The sequence below is a fragment of the Hoplias malabaricus genome, chromosome 10 (assembly GCF_029633855.1).
Source record: "Hoplias malabaricus isolate fHopMal1 chromosome 10, fHopMal1.hap1, whole genome shotgun sequence".
NCBI lineage: Eukaryota > Metazoa > Chordata > Actinopteri > Characiformes > Erythrinidae > Hoplias > Hoplias malabaricus.
Window position 1 is genome coordinate 22,834,824 of NC_089809.1, and position 23,634 is coordinate 22,858,457.

Below are 23,634 nucleotides of genomic sequence, written 5' to 3' on the forward strand. Positions count from 1 at the left end.
TTTTTTTTGCAATATGGTGCTTCTAAGTTCTGTACATATTTTAAATAAAACATTATCTTCTTCATTGTCTTCAGTTTTGTTAAACTGAGATCAAAACCTAATCTGAATGTCATCGACCCGCTCTAAACAGATTTACCCAATACGCTAGCATACATCATTATTTGAATCCTGCATTGGCTGAACAGGGAGAGCAACCAGCAAATTAGCAAGCTGAGCAGCGCTGTATTTATCATTAATCACTCTATTTATAAATGTCCTTTATTTAAGTAATGACACACAAACAATATACATCATTATGATAAATATCTAGTAAACAACATGCAAAAAAATCTAATTTATTTTTGTAAAAACCATAAGACTTCTATATTTACATATAGACCTGTCCATTTATCCTCACTGATGAATTTGCTGGTTAGAAGTCCACACATTAATTAACACAGATTAAGAGTAGAGTTACAAAATCATTTGAGAGTACTATTCAATCACACGACTGACAGTGCAGCTTCATGACTCAGTGGCCAGTATTGCCTCACTCTCTGCTCTGTTCATTGTGATGTACCATTGTGTAATGAGTTCATTGTGAAGACAGCTTGTTACACTTGAGCCCTCTGAGCTCAGCCCAGTTCGGAACTATTCAATTCCCCATCATAGCCTTCCCTGATCCTCTGCCACCTGCCTATTAATACCTAAAGACTAGGAGACATGAAAGCCAGTCCCTTGGGACTGAGTTACAGAATTCCAAATATAACTCTGCTCCAGGTCATGAGGAAAGGGGAGAGTTTACAGAAGATTTATGTTCCACCGTTGGAACAGCTGCTAACCTCTCAAGACATTTCAGAGATCCATTGGTCTCTACATAGCTATACATACAAACACATATCCTTCTATTCCAGTAATCTTAACTTCTCTTAAACTAAAATCTGATATCAAAAGGAAATTTAGTTGGTATAGTGGTGTATTTATTTCTTGCAACATAAAGGCTGTCATGGTCAAACTCTGAGAGGAGCACCCCACTGTGGCATTTGGCACAGGATCCAGGGCTGTGATTTAAGAGCTCTAACGCCATATCTGATTCTGTTCTGCATATGTGATCTCTCATGGTGCAAGGACACGCGACAAAGACCCTTTTGCTGTAGAGGCAAGAACAAATGCTGAAACAGGCATGAATTTGACATGTTGCACTGAATACATTGTTTGAGAAAGTACCATCTCCTTCCCTTTTATTGCAGAGTAATATAAAACATTCTTTTAAATAATATACAATTTCCCAGAGTCCTCAGCGACTGAAAGCAACTTCCGTGCATTGGAAGCATTTTTTTTGCTGTAACGATTTGTTTTAACACAGAGAATAGTGTTTAAACAACATAGGGAATAGTCTTAGTCTAATATCAGCCTAGGTAGTTTCATTAGAAGGCAGTAGTGGGAGAGGTTCTTCCTCATCTGAATCAAACTCAACATTTTCATCTTTTACCCATTTGCCACTTGGATCCTGTATCCATCCAGCACTGAAACACAAAGGGCAATTAAAAAAAAAGGCAGCTTAAATCTGATTCTTCCAATAAGCCATCAGGTTCACTGAAATTTAACAGCCCACAAGGCCTCTTAACTACTCATAAATATTGCAGACAGTATGTCAATATATGTTGCAGAAAACTACATGTTAAAAATGATCTAATGATTTCATACCTCTTTAATTTGAGGTAGTGTTCTAGCTCTCGACGTCTCTGCTCTGTCAGCGGCTCAGACTCACACAGGCGGGCAGCCTTGGAGTCCTTTTTCTTCACTTGTTCACCACTCTGAACATGGTTTGGATTTGCTAAAAAGTACATTAAAAGAAAAATAGAAAATTTTGTATGACTTTTTATTACAACAAAATCATATGTCATACAATGGCAAAAAAATGACTCATTTTCACCATAAGTATGTATGTTTTCCATGTTGATTTTGTTATTGGAGGTAGCTGTATGGCTGTGAGCTACACTGTGGTCACTCGCTGATGGGCTGGATTCATCTGTGAGGTTTCCAGATCTTTCACTTAGAAATAATGACAAACAGAGAAGACAAATTTATGTCTATATATAGCACATTATTTACCCAAGGGAAAACATCTGGTGCTAATTTTAAACACATTGGTTTGTGCAGTAAAATCCAGGTAATGTTCAGATTTCAAAACTTTTAAAACTTAAATCAATATCTATGTTTATGTAGGGAAAGTTAATTCCTTAACTGAATATCCCACATCATACATACAAATGATATTAGATTAGCACGGCACATCTGTACGTGGTAAATTCTAAATGGATGTGCTGATGTAAAAACAGAGTTAACTTCTTTGTAGTCACCTGGCCTTTTTATGGCAGCTGCTGTAAGGAGTAGATCTCAGTAAAGCGTGGTGTGTAATATTTCGTGTCTGTGTGAGCAACGGTGCAGAGCCTGCTTCCTAAAACATAATTAAAAACATTAAAATTGGACATTAACACTGAAAAACAATGTGTAAAATGTATAAGGCAGTAACAGCAAGTAAAACATACTCTATATGTACCTGCTGGTCATCTTGTTTATTAACATATTCTTGATGTTGCCTTTTGATAATTTCATTTTGCAGTTGAGCTTTTTTGCCATAAAACCATTTTAGACCTGGACAAGAGAGGACCCAAGAGGATTTGAAGAAAATCAATAATGCTTCAATTAATAAAGCTTTAACATAATAAAAATGCTTTATGAATCTTGAATCTCACCTTCAAAATGACGCTTTCCTTTTCTGTGTACTGTCAGCATATCCACTGTGTCAAAGACAGGACGATGTGAACACACTAAACAGCTATATCTGTAAAACACAAAGATTGAATGGACTTGATTAGATGACCATAATTGCACAGATGATCACATGTGCACAGCTTCAAAACAATACTACACAAGAGTTGCCTGAGTGCACTGAACACTATGTAGTGGCTTCTTGAACAGGGATTAAGCCTCATGCAAGAGTAGATTTCCTTCAGTTCAGAACCTTCTGAAATTGTCTTAAACTTTCTTATGTCTGAGTAACTGATGCTAAAATACTTGGAAAATAAGCCACAATGAAAGTATTTGTGTAAACCTCATAATCTAAAGCCCTGTTGGTCAAAGGTGTCTTTAAAAATGTGCAAATCGGCAGAAATATAACACTGGAGCAAATGCTCTGGCTCCTGTTTCTTTCAGCTGACAAATGTGGGCGGGTGCATTTAGGGATAGGGCTCATATAAGTGGAATGAAATTTTACAGATGAAAAATTGAGTGAATTATATTTAAGATTTTATGTTTTCACACATGAATCCTGAACTCAGTCTGACCTGAGATTAATAAGGTTTTAAGTATATGTGCATACTTATTTATTTTAATTTACTGTTACACTTATATAGTGCCTTTCTAGAAAACCAAGGAAGCTTTACAATCAACACTGCTCAGAATGCCATTCCATTCAACATTCAATCCACACACACACACACAGGCAAGAAGCAGCAGCCAAACTCACACAGTGTGCTCTCAACCAGGAATGACCATCCACCTGGAGGACTGCATCTGGCACTAGGGTTTCACCCAGGATAGAGCACCAGTCCATATCTGGGCATACACACATTCACTCTCACACACACCTACATTCATTCATTCACATACACACTCACACACCAGGACAGTTAAAAGAGAAGCCAATTCACCTAACCTCCATGTTTTTGGACTGTGGAAGGAAACCCACACAGACATGAGGAGAATATGGAAACTTGACCCAGATGGGACTTGAACCCAAGATCCCAGCGCTGAGAGGCAAATGTTCTAACCACCAAGTCACTGCGCCGCCTCACGTACCTCATATACAGCAAAACCCAGTGCCACCAAGCTAATACTAAAGTGCCCCTGCATTGTTCAAGTGTTTAAAAATGTTACCATGTCTGTGTTTACATATTCTTTATATGCTAGATGTGCACAATAAGCAGTCAGCCCCATGACTGAGCATTTCTACTTTGAAATTGTAGTGTTACAAAGTCTCAAACTAAGGCAATTCAGACAGCCAGGGTTTCATACATCATAAACCTAAGGAAACAATCCTGTCTCTTTGTGGAGCAGGGCTTTAGATCTCAAGGTGAGTTACGAAGGGGTAAGTGTAGTTAGAGGATGTACTTATTGCATTTTCATAGATCTAAACCTAGAGAAACTTAGCGAACATATACATCTGGAGCACTTGTAAGGCATTAAAATTTATAAACATGTTATTCTGATGAACAGTGAAAAAGGACATTAAATGGTTTGTGAAAAGTAGACTTCTCAAAAAATGTGATGTTATTGGTTAATGCAATATTTCAAAGACCACAGCCTCTAACCAACATCATGCATCAGACTGTGGTTTACAAGAAAATAAAGTTACACTTCCACTAAGGATGATGAATAAGCAAGAGTTTTATACTTTAAATAAAATAGCAGGTGGAAATGTACTTAATATGACCTTGACCATGAACCAACTAGATTACTGAGTGGTTTCCTAGACGGGGATTTAGCATAATCTTGGACTATATCCTGCTTTCAATGGGGGAAAAAAATCACAATTCAAAATGAAGTGTAGTCCAGGACTAGGCTTAATCCCTGATTGGGAAACCAACCCAAAAATATTAAAATTAAGCTTGATTGTATTTATAAACATCAGAACATAAATGATATAAACGCTTACACATTTAATAGTAGTTTTTCTGCAGCCTATGACTCGAAAATTAACTGTAACCACACAGATAACACTACATCAACAAGCAGAACTACCGCACAGAATGCTAATGACGCTAGCTAGCGCCTGGAACCGTAACGTTTTCACTACCTTCCGTTTTTCATGAGAACGGCCTCGTCTTCGGGGATGAAGTTGGACAGTAAATCTTCTACACGGCGTTTCTAGAAAAACAACATAAATTACTAGAGACAGCTGATATTTGGCGTTTTAAACATTATGATACATTAGTCAACTAACGTTAGCAACAACATAACTGTTGTGCTACATATCGCTAATGCACTCAGTGTGCCTTTACTCCTCTCTGGCACTGTGCTTATATATTAATGGTTACCTTTAGGACATTCAGTTGACTTTGGTCATCTCCTTCTCTTTTGAAAGACATGTTTATTAACACTAGCTAAGCCACCCCACCAGTCTCCTCAGTTCATGTTTGTAATGTGGGGTTCAGTCTCAAATCTGTCTTTGCTCCCTATCAACTGAATCGCCTAGTTACACTGTGAAGATTTGCCCCCTGACTTACGATTTAAGCGATAGATTATGAGTCGTGAAAGTAATGTCTGAGTATTCATGGGATTCTCTGTGAAATAATTAGTACTATTTGTGATTCAAATGTGTAATTCAATTGCCTACATAGCGCACTACAAATGGAGTAAGGCGCCATTTGACACTCGGCCCTGGAGTCGCAGGGGCAGGACGGAACCATGGCAACGGCAGATTGGCGAGAGCTGTAGCGCTGAAGGAAAGTCCACCCAACTGCAACAAAGCAGAGATACTGTTATGCAGCGAACAGTCAAGAGTTTACTGCTCTCTTTCTCTCTACTAAACACGGCTGGGACGCCGAACCACGGCCCAGGGGAGCGCTAGAGGAGGGAATTCTTCGTCAGGTCCATCAGGAGTTGTACAGTCAGGCCAGTTCTGTTTATGAGTGGTTTTAAAAACTGAAAAAGTTATCTAGCTAACGTTAGCGAAGCTAAGCTTGCATATCAGCTGCTGACATGTCACCAAGTGTACACAGCTAACGTTAATGTTCGTGTTACCCCTGCCCCGGCCAGCGCCAACTTAATTAAGCCAATCTGTGCTACGTTTGCGGTACGCAGCGTTATCACTAACTGTTAAACCAAGTCCTCGTTAACTTGTAAATCCTAGTCCTACTGTTTACAGCGTACAGTGATGCGCCAGGTAATACAGGTACTGTACATTAATCTTGTAACCAGAGTTAACACACTGCTATTGTGTAACCTTGCTAGCTGTGAAGTATACAATAACTAATAATGAAGCTACTGTTGTAAAGTAACTGCTCACCGGGTACTGGGTTAGCTGAGCTGAGGAGGGTAATTATATTGTAGGTCTGATGTAGCTAGCATAGCTAACTGGTCAACAGTCCCAGGTTTGGTAGCAGTGTGATTTGTACCACCCAGCTTCTGCTGAGTTTGCTAGATAACCTTACAATACAACTCAGAACAGCAGTATGCGGCAGCCAACTGTTAAGTGTTACAGTTAAATCTCCAACGGTTAATCTACCGCCCATTAGAGAGCCAGCACGTTAACAGACCCGCCATGTCCTCGGACCGTAACGTATCGTCTTCACTAACTGGAGCACACGGGCTCCTTCGTGGACAACGCACAAAGTCTTACGGCAGTCTGGTGACCTCCTCATTATCGCCAGCCAGACAACGACGGATTCAACACGAGGTTCAACCAGGAGAGACTCTTCAAGGACTGTCACTGAAATATGGGGTGTCTGTAAGTAAGGAATTTTAGTGGGGCTCTTGGGCTGAACGATTCATATTTTTTTTTACGTTGTAATTTCCATTTGAAAAAAGTGCTGTTTTTAAATACCCGGAGCTACTTTATTAATTAATCTTTTAAGGATGCACTAGACTATTTTAATTCATTTTCACCGAATTAATATCTATGATTATGGGGAACAGCTGCTCTCTCTGGTTTGTTTACATTCAGAAGGACAGCATCTTTTAAAGTGGAACAATGTGTTTGAGGGGGAAAATGACAGTTGTTTGCACGTGGCTTAAGTTTAACTTGTCTGTACTGTTTTTATTCACTATTTGAAATGCCACAGAAACTCATTTGTAACTCGGGATGCTTAGTTTTGTATTACAAATGGTCTGTATTTACTTTCATGCAGTTAATTGTCTCCCCAGATTTAAGTAATCTAAAGCAGCAAAACTAAATATATCCCACCTATGGAGCAGGTTTAGATCAATATCCTCAGGTTCATGGTTTTCTATCACTTCATAGAGAGAGAGAGAGAGAGAAAAGGCCTAGCCTACCAAACCGAAACCCCCTTTTTTTTTTAACTGGTTTTGTAAAGACATTAGACCAGTTTCCAATGTGCAAATATTCTGAACATCACCTTTAACTGCAAAATATGTAGAACACAACATAAAAATAGGAATACCAGTTTGAAAAACCACTTTGGATGGGGCTGTCTTTGTTATTGTTGTTTGTCTATTTGGCCACTGGAGGTCGCCTTGACTAATAGAGTAATGAATGAATGATTCAGCACCTCTGGTGTCTAAAAAGAACTTAATTTCTAGAAAATATTTAAAACTGGCTATACAATTATTATTCTTTGTCAGAGTGTTGCTTTTGCTCTAATCTCCATAACGTTCTTCACCTTCTGCAGATGGAACAAATTAAACGGGCAAACAGACTATACACCAATGATTCAATATTCTTGAAGAAGTTCCTCTACATCCCTATACTGACAGAGTCGCTGTCATTTTCCAGTGAGAGTGAGCTACTTGAAGATGTGCCAAGTCAGAAACAGAGTAATTTACATCAACAAGTTCCCAGTGGGAATGGCCAAACAGACTTTAAAAGCCCTGAAGTTACTTCAGACCTTTCTCCAACTGACTATTTAAAAAGGATGGATAGTTTGATTAATCAGTCAAAACAAGCAGCTGTAAAGACATGTCAAGAGGGAGATAAACAGTAAGTAAATTATTTCTATAGATGATTTTCTGTGTGTTAGTCTAATCTGCCAAATTATACACAAACACTTTTTCATTCATTCATTCATTCATTATCTGTAACCACTTATCCAATTTAGGGTCGAGGTGGGTCCAGAGCCTACCTGGAATCATTGGGCGCAAGGCAGGAATACACCCTGGAGGGGGCGCCAGTCCTTCACAGGGCAACACAGACACACGCACATTCACTCACACACTCACACCTACGGACACTTTTTTTTTGAGTCGCCAATCCACCTGCAACGTGTGTTTTTGGACTGTGGGAGGAAACCGGAGCACCCGGAGGAAACCCACGCGGACACGGGGAGAACACACCAACTCCTCACAGACAGTCACCCGGAGCGGGAATCGAACCCACAAACTCCAGGCCCCTGGAGCTGTGTGACTGCGACACTCCCTGCTGCGCCACCGTGCCGCCCAACACTTTTTCAGTTACACTTAATTTAATATTTTAACACGGTTATGTGTCTCTGCATCCTGATTTGGTCAAGTAAGTATTTGCTGTTATCACCACCCTTAGGAAAGGCAGTGAGTTTATAAATAACCTTGGATAATGCAATTCAGGTGTCTCTTGCTTGTTCACTGAAACCCAGGAAGGTGATTTATTATTAGAGGTTTGCATTTATTTACAGATGTTGTAAGTTCATTAATGACAAGTCATTGGCTTAACTCTTTTAATATACATATTTTTAAGGTTTTCGTCAATGGAACAACTTCTTTACAACAGCCAGGACTCCAGTGCCTCTTCTAAGTGTCACCAGGCTGTGCTGGGGGCTGTGCCTCTCACAACCACCAAACGTACAAAGACAATGAGGAACAAAGAAGATGAGATCTTCCAGCTCTGACATTGTCGGTTATATCAAATGGTCTGGCATCTGTCAATTATTTGAATATGAAGGAAAAACATTTTATTTGAGGGTGGCTTTGTTGAGGATTTGTTAATTTCATGCGTTAGAAATGTTGGCACTGTGTTGGATGCACAGACTACCAGCATCTATGCACTACAGGATTATTTGGTTGTGTATATGATGTGCACTGATACTGAGCTATTGTTAGGTCATGCTGGCACTAGCCATTTGCCTATTTGTTGTATTGCAATTCATACTGTGTAACAGTATTACATTTTTCATTCTTTTTATTTTCTGTTCTCTGCCTCCATCGTGTACCGTACTTGTTTGCTGGCCATCAGAGCCTCTACCTCACTAAAACATTAACATTTATCTAATCAGGCATTTTTTTTTTTACACAGCAAATTTTGCATTAACTGAATTTCTGGGTTTAGACACACTATTAACACGTTGTCGTCCTATGCAGATTGTGTCAGAATTTAAGGGAAATGTGGAAAGTGGAAATATATTTGGTAAAAACAATGGTTAAAATCCTGATTAAAATAATTAACATATGATAGCTACATATGTATGTTTGTTTTTGTTACATAGCTGCTAGACTGCCAGGGTGGCATTTCAAAAAGCGAGAATCCTGCTTTGTAAAACACTTGTCAACAACTGTGATAAAGCAAACCTGCTGTTGCCTCAGTGTTTTCACCTTTTCTGTAATTAGGAGTTAATGGTGAATATATATATATATATATATATATTAGTGATTAATTGGTAATTACAGGTTGGCATGTAGTTTAAAAGTTTCATGTGTATTTATCTGGTGCTTGCTGTTTTGCAGGCATCAAATTTTTAAAAGATTTGGCAAATATACAATAAATCTGACTTTTGTGTATGCTCAGAATTTCAGTGATGATGTTCATGAACAATAGTGCTGCATATAATTTGAAAGAGAGTGAGAGTCATTTTATACTGAAACAGTTCATGACCCAATCAGTACCAAGGGAATTGATTCTTATTTATACTAGGTGATATGAACATGTGTATGAAAGGGTGCAATTTTTTTAACAATGTAATACCATCCAACAATCTGAAAATCAAACAGTATCTACACCAGACACAAATGAACAGCTGGTATTAAAGTATTTTGCACAAATATATGATTTTGATTTGTTAGTATTCTCATGCACATGCACATAATATTATGGCCCTTCAAGGACAAATATACATTAAATGAGATCATTCTGATACCTATATTCTGAAGGAATGTTAATCTTTCAGATGGTATACGGAGGAAGTATGCGTATGTATGATGCATGTTAAGTCCATGAAATGCAGAGCACAAGTTTAGTTTCAGGAATGCTTGGGATCAGGAAACTAACTTGACAGTGCCATCTAACATTTTTGTGTTTTGTTTCTGTGGTCATCTCATATACCACTAGTAACCATTGTATTCATAAAGCTTAAAACAAAGTTTCTCTTTATCTACATACTGTACAGTATTTGCAGATAGCTAAATAAACTTATTGACTGAACAATCAACTGTGGTCATAAACAAATTAATTTGGCCGCCCATCACAAATATTTTGAGAAGAGTCCAGCTTTATCAATATCCATATATATATATAACTCTATACTTTTTTCACTCTCCAGTCTTCGGATATCGTTATATTTTAGTATACTACCAGAATGGTAGTTTCTGGTAGCCATATTGACCAGGTTGCTAGCTGCTCTACATGGGTCTGGCTGCTCTGGATAGTCTGTGCTTGAAATTAATCACTGCCCTATGCACTATATACTTCACTACAAAGTAACAATATAAGGAATGTTGTAGGAGCCATCTGGAACCTCATGTTGTATATGACAAAAGCATTTTGGGGTGAGCCCTCCCAGAGAAATGAACTGAAATTTCTGCAGCATGAAAAATAGAGCCTTAACATGAGGGTCAATGAAAGCAGTCAGATGTGATTTTCCACCATCTTGAAACAGCCCGAAAAAGCAGAACTCTATGGGACAATGCCTAACGCTGATTGGACTGTGATACTCAGAGACGGGACTGTATAAAACTTATTGCTGATTGGATTGTGATATTCAGAAGTGGGACAAACCGTGTGGCTGAACAGAAACTGGTTAATAGAGGTGCATTTTAATAAATTAGAATATACTCAAAAAGTTTATTTCTTTTAGTAATTCAATTCAAAAAGTGAAACTCGTAGATTGTAAGGATTAATTACAGAGTGATGTATTTCTAGTGTTTATCTCTTTTGATATTGATGATTATGGCTTACAGCTAATGAAAACCCAGAAGTCATTATCTCAGAAAATTTGGTTAATCAACACAAAACACATGGCTTTCATAAGCCTTCAAAATGGTCCCTTAGTCTGGTTCACTAGGCTACACAGTCATAGGGAAGATTGCTGACTTGACAGATGTCCAGAAGGCAGTCATTGACACCTTCCTGCTGTATACAAGCATTTTAATGGTTGAGTGGAAGGAAAAGCTTTGGTAGAAAAAGGTGCACAAGCAACAGGGATAACCTCAGCCTTGAAAAGATTGTCAAGAAAAGGCCATTCAAACATTTGTGGGAGATTTCACAAAGAGTGGACTGCTGTTGGAGTCAGTGCTTCAAGAGTCACCACACACAGACGTATCCAGGACATGGGCTACAACTGTCGCATTCCTTGTGTCAAGCCACTCATGACCCAGAGACAATGTCAGAAACGTATTACCTGAGAGTATTTTGAATTTCATTTGGAAATCAAGGTCCCAGAGTCTGGAGGAACAGTGGAGAGGGGCACAATCCAAGCTGCTTGAGTTTAGTGTGAAGTTTGCACAATCAGTGATGGCTTGGGGAGCCATGTCATCTGCTGGTGTTGGTCCACTGTGTTACATCAAGTCCAAAGTCAGTGCAGCCGTCTACAAAGACATTTTAGAGCACTTCATGCTTCCCTCTGCTGACAAGCTTCATGGAGATGCGGATTTCATTTTCCAGCAGGACTTGGCACCTGTCCACACTTCCAAAAGTACCAATAACTGGTTTAATAACCACTGTATCACTGAGCTTGATTGGCCAGCAAACTCATCTGACCTAAACCCTTAGAGAATCTATGGTGTATTGTCAATAGGAAGACACCAGATCCAACAATGCAGACGAGCTGACGGCGGCTATCAAAGCAACCTGGTCTTCCATAACACCTCAGCGGTGCCACAGGCTGATCGCCTCCATGCCACACCGCATTGATGCAATAATTCATGCAAAAGGAGCCCCGACCAAGTTTTGAGTGCATATACTGTACATATATTTTCAGTAGACTAACATTTCTGTACTATTTTTTTTTAAATTGGTCATATATAACATTCTATTTTTCTGACATAATGAATTTTGGGTTTTCATTGGCTATAAGCCATAATCATCAACATTAAAATAAATAAATGCTTAAAATAGATCACTCTGTACTGAATCTATATATGAGTTCCACTTTTTGAATTGAATTACTGAAATAACTTTTTGATGATATTCTAATTTATTGAGATGCACCTGTAGCCTCAGCCACAGACACTCTGCCCACTAGTTGATAGAGAATCTGAAGCTGTTTCTCAATATGTGTTCTTGTCTGTACTTTTGTTCTTGTGGACTTGGGAAACGTCAACAGTCGAAGCCAAAGTACTGTTCCATTTAAAAGTCCACATCTAGCCAAGTACAGTTGTAATACCCAGTGTAATGTGTTTTTCCTCCACCGGTATTATCGAGGATGTACTGGGACGTAACTTCTGTAGACTGAAGAGAGTCAGATATCCCTGAATGCATTTCGCACCAACTTCAGTGTGTTGACTATTTTCCTGCCACTTAGACGATGACTCATCAAGTACGCTGGTGTTCCAAATACAGAATGACCATACAACGTCTTCCAGTCCTCAGGAGTTTGTACTCACAATTCAAACTCACCCAGTCTGTAGTACAAAGTATGATAGTTCGAATTTTACATACTTTGTATTGAGAAACATCCTGTTACCTTCAGTGCACAAGCCTGACCTCACTATTTGAATTCTGCCAGTTGCATTCTGATTGGCTTTCTGTTTGTGCATACACACTTCCGTGTACCGTTTTGTATGGGCATTGGTTCAATGTGAATCGCTTCCTTCCACACATCATGCCAAAATAGCAGACTTGTGTTTAGTCCTTTTGCGTGTCAGTCAGATTTCTTTGCCTGCTTTAGTAGGTCATTCTTGGACCCATTAAATAGCGAAAGGCACCAGACTCCTTGATATTTTGGCATGATGTATAGAAGGAGGTGATTCACATTGCACCAGTTGCAGAGCCAGTACAAAACAATACGGGGATGTACACAGAGCCAATCAGAATGTAACTGGCAGAATTCTGAAAGTGCCATCGTCTCAATGAACAAAGCGCTCATGGTTATAATAACGAAAAATAAACGAAAGGCTGAAAGACTTGGTTAATTTACTGAATTCTCACTTCATTCTGGTTATTGAGAAACACAAGTGATATGTATTTGATGATTTGTCATAACTGCCTTCTGACAGTTATTTATGTTTAGTTAATGTTCTTTTGACTCAATGAAAACAGATAAATTATTCCATCCTTTATATTATATAAACGAGTGCTGACCCTGATCCAGGAAGCATCATACATTGCTTTGTTCAGTGTTTTCCCTGATCACATCATACATTAACTAACATCTTTCCAAATTGAAGTGTGTGTGTATGTGTTTTGTGTGTCTTAGGAACAAGAATTCTCTAAAATTGGGAGGACACAGTCCAGAAACAGGCTTTTAAATTTAAATGATCTTTCCCATTATGCCTTGCTGCCATCTTATGCACGGCTACAGAATGAGTCACTGAAACTTCTTTGTGTTTAGTGCAAGTACACCCTTCTGCAAATACCATTAAATTTGTATCAGACTAGCACTAGGTGGCAGTGATGGGGTGTAGTTGTATGGTCCAGGAGAATGTGATTTGCCATTTTTATGTATTGTGCATTCCCAAAAATTCCTATATATTACATCTTCTGGATGTGTATGAAACTGGATCTTCTGGAAGTGTATGTATTGTTGCCAAGAAGCGGCTTTAAAATGTTAATAATATAATTATTCACTGAATAATTCTGAATTTAGATCTGTCTTTGCTTTTAGGGTAATTTACACTGAAACGTTTTCCTTCAGTTTTAGGACAATTTACTGTTGGCTTTTGGGAACTGAAGGATGTGTTGCTGTATAAAAACTAACTTCTTCCTTATCGACTCATAGTCTGCCTCTTACAATTAATGTTCTTGTGTGGTACAACAGAAATTACAACAGGTTCCCAAACTTTTCATATAACTTAACAATCAAATAGATATTGTATAACAGGGTATGAAAGTCTAGTAGCTGCTGGAAAATGAATGTGATCCCTAAAAGCTCTGTTCAACACAACTTGTCACACTAAATACAAAAACTAATTCTCATTTTGTTTCCATTGGTTTAGTTAAAAAAAAAGTAACGATGATGGAGTTCGTATCATGAAATGTGATTTTCATTTTTTCAGTGTTGAGCTATCACAAGGCCAAAGAGGCTGTCATAAAATTTAGCCACCGTGTGTTCAGAGTTTAGGTCTCTTGTCTTGTTTTGCTCCGCTCCAGCACCTTGGTGGTCTCTTTAAAGCAATTCTGTTAAGAGTCTCACAGGCACAATGCTCTCATAACTTTCCTTCCTCCAGCAGTTTGTTGAGTCCCTTGCAGATTTTGCTGAGATGAGACTTGAATGGGCCTTCTGGATTGTAAAGCTTGGTAAGAAGCTCAACATCCGAGTAATGGTTGAAGACGTGGTTGATGCGTCCCTTGGATTTTGCTGTTAGGTGTGCATCCACAAGCTTCAGTACCATGTCTCTGCATGAAGTTAGAATCTCTGACATCACCGCCTTGTCAAAGGTGAACTCAACCTGAAGCAGAGAAGATTGACATATAGAGAATTTCTTTGTAAATAATTAGTTTAAGAGTAAATATAGCATATACATGAAGGTCTGACCCAACCTGGTTGCCACACACCTACATGCTGTAATAATACTATAAGCAGTTTACAATATGAGTTGTATATTGTAAAAAAAAAAGACTACATGTGTGTAAACCTGAATCAATATATTGCTTCAGTCGGATAGCATCATAAAACAAGGCCATAAAAGCTAACCACCATTTAGTATGAAGCAAATTGTAAGTCATTATAGTTCTGTCAGAACACTAGTTTGTCACGTAGTATGCATTATTAAAAATTACTGAAAAGGTTTCAACATGATTACCAAAAAATACTATCATTTATATAAAGATCACTTGGAGAGTGGATCACTCTGGAGTTTGAAATGTTGGTTATTGATTTTCACTTCTGTTAACCCGATGTGCTGTTTACTTGTTGCAGAATGGCATCTGAAATATCACGCTGCAGGAAACAGTATGAAATAAAACTCTAAATACACTGGGTCCCAAACCAATTTTTTATTTTTCAATAAAATTAGAAGATAAGGACCCAAGCAGCAAAATACATCCATTTAAAATCTAAAGTATATTAACACTGGGCACTGTTATGTCCCATAATTCCAAAGCCTTCAAATAACTTAAATTATGGTATTTATGCAAGAAAATGTGTGTATAATATGTATGTAATAAAACACACTAAAACTAATTCAGAAAATGGTTCATGATTGATTTCAAGTTCAGAATGTAAAGGTTATAAGGATACCTAGTCTGTGAGTCACATATTAGATATTGACATGTAAAGCAAATGTCTTTGAGACAAGTCTAAATTAATAAAATTCTCATTGCTACGGTTTTGAAAGAGTCATAGTCAAGCTCCTTTTAAAGGGGACACAACAGTCAGGTTTCAGTGCATTAACCCATTAATTTGTGGTTCCTGAGTGAATGCTAACCCACAAGCTGTCAAATAGCTGTCTCTTTTTGGTCTGAGTCATAAAACATGGGAGATTAGGAGTCGTTCTGAGTTTGTGCTGCATCCTTAGACTTAGACTTGACTTTATTGATCCCACATCGGGGAAATTCACTTGTTACAGCAGCACACAATCGTAGGCATTGGACAAGAAGTGGGGAAAAACAGTGGAGGAAAATACTTAAACGTACATACTCACAAAACAGATAACCCATACAACCATACGGAGATGCTTGCACTATGTAGTGTGCAGAGTCACCTTTTTTGTTATCCAGCTCCCACATCTGAGTATGTCCAATCACAGTGCTGGATTCGCATTTATGTGTGTGTGCGCGCAAAGATGAGGTTAAACAGAGCAACCCTAACCCTAACACTTTGAGTTGAGAAATAAGTGTCCTGATTAAATATTTTAAAAACAAGAACAGAAGAAAAAGAGCAAAGCAAAAATAGGTAAACACCAGTGTTTCTGCTGTTCGCTCCTCACTCCTGAACTGTGCTCATTCTCATTTAAAGGAACAGACGCTGAAACCTGTTGTTCTGTCCAGGGCTCTTTAGACAGGGGGAGAATGCTCCTGTTCTATTCGATCCTTGTGATATTTTGACCAAAATGTGTCACAGATGTTTCATTAAGACCCCAAGGGAAATTTTTTTAACGCAAGTGCTTGAAACAGACATTGACCCAAAAACACAAGATATTTGTTTTTCTACCTATGAACTCAATTCTGTCAGCGCTGGCAGCGTGCCTGCTTCCTTTTTGTGGTTCAGCCTACAAGAAGCTCACACAGGAAGAGAGAAAACCTGCATGAACAATATTTGTCTTCTTCCACAGGACAACAAAGCTCTTGCTAACAAATTAAACAAATAGCCACAAATGACTTATATTTGTTAGTTCTTCATGTATTATGTAGCTATATTACCACATATAGGGCAGCCTTGGCCTAATGGTTAGAAGACCAGGTTTGGTACTGGAAGGTCGCCAGTTTGGTCCCCAGTACTGGCAGGAACATCTATAGCTGAAGAGCCCTTGAGCAAGGCACTGAACCCTGAAACACTCCCCGGGCACCGGGGATGGCTGTCCGCCTTCTCTAGGTGTGTGTTCACAGGCACAGATGGGTTAAATGTGGAAGACACATATGATTGTTCAATGACAAATAATTGCGCATTATCATTATTATTACAATAAATTATTGCATAGCTGTCATACATTTTAAAACAAAATGAAAATTTGACATTTTTGGCAAGGTCATGTGCTCAACCCTGCTGAGTCTCACCCTAAATAACGTGCTCTGTTAACATGTATTTACACCTAAAGGCATAAAAAGGGGTTACAAATATACAACAAGGCACACATTGGTTTGTGCCATACTGATACTGATATCTAGTGGCAGGATATTAAAAACAAACATTTTCCTCCTTTGAATTTCTCATATCCTCAGGAACAAATTAATCTTGTGAGGTGACACATGGCTGTCATTTAAGAGAGTGGTTAAGCCAACAACACAATTTATTCATTAACTAAAGTTTAACATATTGCTTATAAATATATTTATAAATGTAAATGTCAAGCTAATACCTCTTTTATTGGTCAAAGCCCAATTTTTCATGAAAGAGACTGTTAAAGAATAACATGACAGGATACACAGGCTACATCACTCTGAACTGTCAGTCAGCTGTCCTCAGTCGTGCCAAACAATGCACGGATTACAATGCATGGAGTTCATTAGGCATTGCTATAGGAAAGGAATACCTAATGGCCCCTAGGAGCATTTTGGGGAATGTTAACAGGGGCCTTGGAATCTTTGTTGCAAAGGGAGTGAAAAAAAATGCATATTAAGAATGTGCCTTATGAGCCAGCTTTATGTTTTTAAGTCTGACTCATAATGTGTTTTGGATGGTACTGGCCTGCTGTTTTTATGCTTCTCCGTGTAGTAGAATGTGAATCTGGTACACATGCCATGTGCACAATTGGGCGTTACTTGGGAGGGATCCTGAAGCAGGGCTTAACAAAGCACTGTGGTATTCATGGTGTTTTGACATACCTAATAGGCTTTGAAGGCTTCTCTGGGAACGAAAACAAGAATCTTAAGTTCTGATGGACCTGTTTGTACCATTTATATAACAGTGCGATGGAGAAAACATTTACCAGCTATAAAGTGCTTCATTATAAGGAAGATAAAAAGGAGTACGTTAGGTTTAGGCACTGAGATGTGATGTTGCCAGCTCGTGAGATAGGGATAGTTACCTCATGGAAGCTGATTGCTGTCATGGCTCCCTGGTGTAATTTCTTCTTGAAGGTCTGGGCTAAGCTGAGTTCCTCCTCACTGAAACGATTGTGTCTGAAGAGCACGGCAATCTTCACTACCACTTTAATCAGGTCCTTAATCACTTTTTGGGCCTCACTGCGGTTCCCCGTGAACTCTTTGGACACACGATACAGCTCGTCCAGAATCTCGCTGCTGGTGTCATCAATGAACATCTGCGCTACTGATTTGCTGGCCATTTTGCTGAGAATCTTTTTCTGGGCCTGCATGGCCAAGTCCTTGGAGCTGAAGTTCTCCATTTCTTTAGAAAGGGAAGTTAGAGAAAGAGAAGTAAGTACACTTGTTTGAAATGGAGAATCGTATCACATGGTCAGTTACATTCCTTCCATTTCTCATTCCATTTTTATCATGCCCTGGATATGGACAGCTCAATAAATCAACATTAAAAAAACCTGAAAACTGCTGCAAAAGGAATGTAAAAGCACATGTGCAGGTATATCACATAGATGTGGATCAGAAAATATCTACAGTTTAAGGTTTTTAGAAAAAACATTACATTAAAATGAACACAATGCTTGGATTCATCTTTTGTATACTGCCGGTTTTCTTCTGTTTGTTTACTGAGTTACTGAGATTTTCAACCCATGGGGATACCCCCTTAGGGCCTCATTGTAAAAACCAAATGCTGAGGGGAAACTTTCACCCTAAAGGATTTCATCAGTGTCAAAACATCATGTAAACAAAAGTAAAGACTTGTCATCACCAAGGATTATCTCTTTTTTCCCCTTTTTTAAAATCTGCTACCTCTCTTTCAAATTGTTTCCATAGCTGTTCACTAAATATCAAAACAGTACTCTACCAGTGATGCACACAAGATACAGCTAAAGTCCTGTTCTTAGATTCTAAACTAGAAGGACAAATCTTTGAGAGTGGAAGACAGCAAGCTGAGCTACTTGTCCTGCTGTTCGTTTTGAGTTGGTGCAGTTCAGAGAGCATGCAAAGACAAGTACAAAAGAAAAGCTGATTGCATAGCTTACGCAAGTTTCCACATGCATCTCAAGATTAAGAGCATCTCCATATCAGGAGAAAAAAGTACCAAGAACCCTGGATTTGTCCATGTTCTCGTATAAGCCTTTTAGGGTACTGATTATCAATGCTTAATTTTATGTATTGTGAATACATGCTTCTTTTGCTTTTTAACTGTACTTAAAAAGTGCAAGAAAGACACTACATGATGTTAGTGCCAGCTACGCCATGCCCCTACTCTTCTCATCTCTGCTTTTTTCTTATTTAAAGGATTCGTTTTTTACTATGTTTCATCTTTCAAATTAAATACTGAACGGAAAAACTGAGCCAGTTTGTTGGCCCACCCTTGAATTTCCACTTTTGAGCATGAAAACAAAACTGCTCTATCAATTTTAACCATGTTGGTTTCTCCAGTTCCCCAGTACAGTGACCATTATGTTCAAGTGTTTCATTTCTCATGAAATTCATATTTAACATTTTTACAATTTACAATTTGTTGCATTTTCTGACCAAACAGATTTGGCAATGGCTCTGGTTTCAATATTCCCTCTATAGATCTGAGCCTTCTATTTGATTTCATCTTTTTTTTAATGAACTTTAATTAAGGGTGAGCTCTGACACACTACTTTACATTTTAAATTATGTTGCTCTATGGTCAAAGAAAGTTTTGAAATCCCACGGCCAGGGCATTCCTTGATCAATCATCACTAAAGGTTAGCAGAGAACCTGGCCCATGCTGACGACTTCTGTTATGGAGTGATCTGACTGGACAATTATCCACAGGCGAGGTAAATACTTGGAATTCCAGGGATGACTGCAGCACATAGCCTAGGGCCGTGTGCGCATATGTCGGTGCCTTTGGAGAGGCAGAGCCTGTTGCTTTTGTAGGATGAGAGGAGGACTATTGTCCCACTGTGCATGGTGCAGAAGGTAGCAGCACTAACCCTGTCATTACAAAGCTGCAGGCCGCAGAGGCAGCCCCACTGACAGCAGCAGAGGGACAGGTCATAACCTGCTGTAGGCTGCCTGAGACAGGGGGCTGGAGCCTAGTTTTTAAGTGAACTGCCACCCATTTTACAATGGAAGGTTTGACAAAATGAAATGGAAGGTTCTGTGTCTTTGCATACAAATGTGTGACAGCCCCTAACTCTTAAATCTTTTAATGGTTTAGAACCCTTACTTTATTCTGAGATTACGTAAAAAAAAATCTCATTTAAACAACCTTCCGTTCCAAAACACTTCATCTATGCCTTTGTGGCACCTTTAGTTTTAAGAATGCAAAGAGTAACGTGGGCATATGTCATCTTTTTTCAGTTTTTTTTAGTGCTTGATTGTGTTGTTTCCATGTGAGTGAAAGTGACAGCGCACATTGGCAGCATGGGGAATGTTTGTTCTATGCTACGGTAAGCACAGACCCTCCATGTGTGCGTGTGTCATATTCTTTTACTCTCAGCACGGTTGTTTTTCGTAAGAAAGCTGAGGAATGTACTTAGTTGTTCATAAAGGAAGTGAAACTCTGATCTGTTAGGCAGCGGCAGAGTTACCAACCCCCCCTTTTTTCAGCACATTTCACAAGACCATGAGTCAGATCTAAGACTAGAAGTGCTCTTCAGTTTTCAGGCAAAGACTACTGTACACCAGAAAGAACACCTTCACATAATTAGGTTAGTGTTGAATGGGGAAACTCCACTGTTTAAAATGTGATTGTGTAATAGCAAATGGCGGCATGTGAATCTATCTTCTCAGGCCATGACAGAGGAGACAGGATATAGTACCTGTTACAGCTTAAGCACAGGATGTATTCTCTTCAGATTATTAGTGGCAGTGGGAGGTGAATGCAAGAGCACAACACATTGTAAAACCGGTTGCAATGTTGACAATAACTTTTACACGTAGAGTAACAAATTATAGAAGTACATATTTTCATGCATTCCTAAGGTATTGTGGTGTTCTGCTTTTTTCCCCTCAATAAATGCTTTCAAATTCATGTTAAACACTGAATTAAAAAGAAAAAGAAAGAAGTGTGAGGCCTCAAAAGTATGCTCACTGATAGCACATCTGTCTCTGGACTTGCGCTTTCTTTTTGAGATGTCTGTGGTGAGGCCATAGGTCAGCAGTGAGAGACGTGTGTGTAGTGTGATCTTACCTGTGTTTTTATTTGCCCTCCCTCCTCTCTGTCAAGTATCTGTCCTCCTCTGATCAAGATGATTAATATCCAGGTTTTATATTGAGATTAAATATTGTCCTCAGACAAGGCGGGAACAGTGCAAAATCCTTAAGACAAACTCTCTGATCTGCTCGCCGCTCTGTGTCAAGATAATTTGAGTTGTACTTCCTTGAGGAACTAATTGTCTAAGACACACCCCTAAGTGTACATGTCTCTCTCTCTCTCTCTCTCTCTCTCTCTCTCTCTCTCTCTCTCTCTCTCTCTCTCTTTCTCTCTCTCTCTCTCTCACCACACACAGACAAACTCTTTCCACCCTTTTCTCTCACTCTGTAACCTGCTGACAGCGCCCCTGCATGTCCTAACAAGTGAAACCCTGTAAAGAATTTAGCAGTAATCCATTGATGCAGGTCATTGAAAAAGGGAGGGCTTTACTCTTTTTTGTGGCCACTGTTACTGGAATGTGGCCATAGTCAACTGCACCATTGTGGTCTGACTCGCATTTACCCTTTTGGCCGGCCAAGTGAAGCAGCACGTGTTTTACAGCGCAATTGTGAACACAAAACTTGAATGAAAATGGAAGGATATTTATTAGTACTTCTAGAAAAAAACAGTCCAGTGTTTGACATGACATGACTCTAGCTAGAACATGTTGGTGCAAAACAAAGTATTTACAGGCTAATGTCTCATATCTGTGTAATTTCTTAGCACTTTGTTCACTGACAGTGTATTAGTGGACCTTCAAAAGGCACCACAATCCCTGAGATTTGTGGGAAACCAGCATTTCTATTGATCACTAAACTCAAATGACACTTGATGGGTACTTTGTTGCCAAAGGCAGTTAATGAACAACAAGGGCTGCTGTTTTACGCAACCTGCTCTTAAAACTGAGAAATACAAGCACATAGAACAGAATGGTTAAAGTATGTTTGCAGGCTTTACTTTATGCACAAGGCATTTAATATTATACCTCTCACATGCAATCCAAAGATGGCTGCTTATCTGGCTATTATCTGAATTGCAACCATCTGGACCAAAGCCAATCTCTATAAAAGACCTGTAAACATCTGGCGCTGGTCATTAGCCAATGATTGTTTACAGACTCAGACTGTGGTCAGCTTAGTCAGTTCTACAAAACCGGCTAACTGCTGTATTAGACATTGCTGTGTTTTAGATCTGACAGGCTCAGTCGATGATTCCTCTGAGATGTCTTATTAATTCTGTGAAAGTATTCATATACATAAAAGCTGGTAAAAGAGAGCTGTTTTTGAATGATTTCTCATTTGTCTGTATGTACAGCATGCACAATTTTGCAAACTGTCCAGTACTTTAGTGATGGTATTAACTTAAGATTACTGCAGGCAGGAAAATGATTGAAGATCAGCCCTCTGCTCTGAGATAAGGATTGTGCTGCGCTTCGGAAAGAGAGCAGCAAAGCAGGGAGAGTGAGGGCAACTGCGGAATTAGGCCCATCTCCAAGGCAACAGACAGGAAGTGTGGCTTACATGGTTTCCTGATAGCTTCCTCTTTATCATTGAGTGACATCTGACATGACTATATGTGCGTGGTGATGTACCACAGTCTAGCTTAAAGTTTTGCTTACCTCTAACTTTGCTTACAAAAACTTAGTTTTGCTTGAACCTTGAACATTTGGGTGATGAAGGCACAATAAATTACCATAATATATCAACAGTCTATATAATGTTTCATACTTTGTGTTTCTTGTGCAAACCTTTATGTGTTAAAATGTTTTGCATAAAGATAATATCTGTGCATGCTTAGTTGGAGTTTTGTAAGCATGCACATTTATTGAGGTCACATTCAGTTTCGGATAATCTATGCTTAATCACCCTAAAATATCAGCAGAGTTTGTGAGACAACGAGAGAAAATAAGTATTCAGAAACTTTTAAAATAATTTGTATACTTCCAGTATCCATCCACTTAAGTCAAAAAAGGTGTCCCCAAGACTTTGCTGTATTTTCTAGTTAATTGCTCATTGCAAATTTCACCTATCAGTGAGTCTTCTCCAATGGCACACGGTGACACCAGCCTTGAGAGGTTATGGGCCTTGAGAGAATGTAAACTGCCCAGATTGGTCACATCTGCTGTAAGATGCTAGCACTGTGAGCAGGCTGACTGAAAAGAGGGGGCTCACCCACACAGACTGTTGCTCTCTAGGACTCCCAGCCTCAGAAGATTGAGATTTTTAAAAATCTATTGCTGGTTTACAATTTCTCAAGGTAATAAGGAGATTATTACATAATATGTATTATGTAATAAGGAATTATTATAAGGAATTTATTACATAATATTTCAGTTTTCATAAATATTCATTTGTGTTAAAAAAATTATATATATATATATATATATATACACACACACACACACACACACACATACATTACTATATGCTACTCATACACCATAGTTGATTACGTCTATAAGGTAACAGAGAGGGCCAGCACTCCCCTGCTTTTTCTAGAAAGGGAATGAGATTCACCAGTTATTTGAGAAATCCATGTAAAGAAAGCCCAGTTTAAGCTGCTTACTGGACATAAAAAAAATCCTAAAGACATACGTTGGCAATTTGGAATTTATTACAAAATGCTAAAGCAGAAATGAGAAAACCAATCCGAGACCAAGCCTGAGAAATACTCTGGAGCGTGAAAATAG

General features: G+C 38.8%; 3 protein-coding genes across 4 annotated transcripts; 1 reads left to right on the forward strand and 2 right to left on the reverse strand.

The window, feature by feature from the left end:
• Window positions 1-240: 240 nt before the first annotated feature.
• On the reverse strand, window positions 241-6,193 carry scnm1 (sodium channel modifier 1). 2 transcript variants are annotated; one of them, XM_066682383.1, is made up of 8 exons: window positions 6,053-6,193; window positions 4,841-4,911; window positions 2,739-2,827; window positions 2,543-2,637; window positions 2,343-2,440; window positions 1,916-2,034; window positions 1,687-1,816; window positions 241-1,505 (listed from the first exon to the last, which is right to left on the reverse strand). In XM_066682383.1, the coding sequence occupies exons 2-8, from the start codon at window positions 4,852-4,854 to the stop codon at window positions 1,394-1,396; spliced, it is 657 nt and encodes a 218-aa protein (XP_066538480.1). In that variant the 5' UTR covers window positions 4,855-4,911; window positions 6,053-6,193; the 3' UTR covers window positions 241-1,393. The 2 variants fall into 2 exon arrangements, with proteins under 2 accessions (XP_066538480.1, XP_066538479.1); XM_066682382.1 differs by lacking the exon at window positions 6,053-6,193 and adding an exon at window positions 5,082-5,473 and having other exon boundaries at window positions 242-1,505.
• Window positions 6,194-6,306: 113 nt separating this feature from the next.
• On the forward strand, window positions 6,307-12,918 carry lysmd1 (LysM, putative peptidoglycan-binding, domain containing 1). Its single transcript, XM_066682384.1, has 3 exons — window positions 6,307-6,493; window positions 7,395-7,702; window positions 8,435-12,918. The coding sequence occupies exons 1-3, from the start codon at window positions 6,308-6,310 to the stop codon at window positions 8,583-8,585; spliced, it is 645 nt and encodes a 214-aa protein (XP_066538481.1). The 5' UTR covers window position 6,307; the 3' UTR covers window positions 8,586-12,918.
• A 250-nt stretch (window positions 12,919-13,168) lies between these two features.
• Window positions 13,169-21,136, reverse strand: tnfaip8l2b (tumor necrosis factor, alpha-induced protein 8-like 2b). Its single transcript, XM_066682385.1, has 3 exons — window positions 20,943-21,136; window positions 17,752-18,071; window positions 13,169-14,514 (listed from the first exon to the last, which is right to left on the reverse strand). The coding sequence occupies exons 2-3, from the start codon at window positions 18,067-18,069 to the stop codon at window positions 14,272-14,274; spliced, it is 561 nt and encodes a 186-aa protein (XP_066538482.1). The 5' UTR covers window positions 18,070-18,071; window positions 20,943-21,136; the 3' UTR covers window positions 13,169-14,271.
• Between the last annotated feature and the right edge of the window lie 2,498 nt (window positions 21,137-23,634).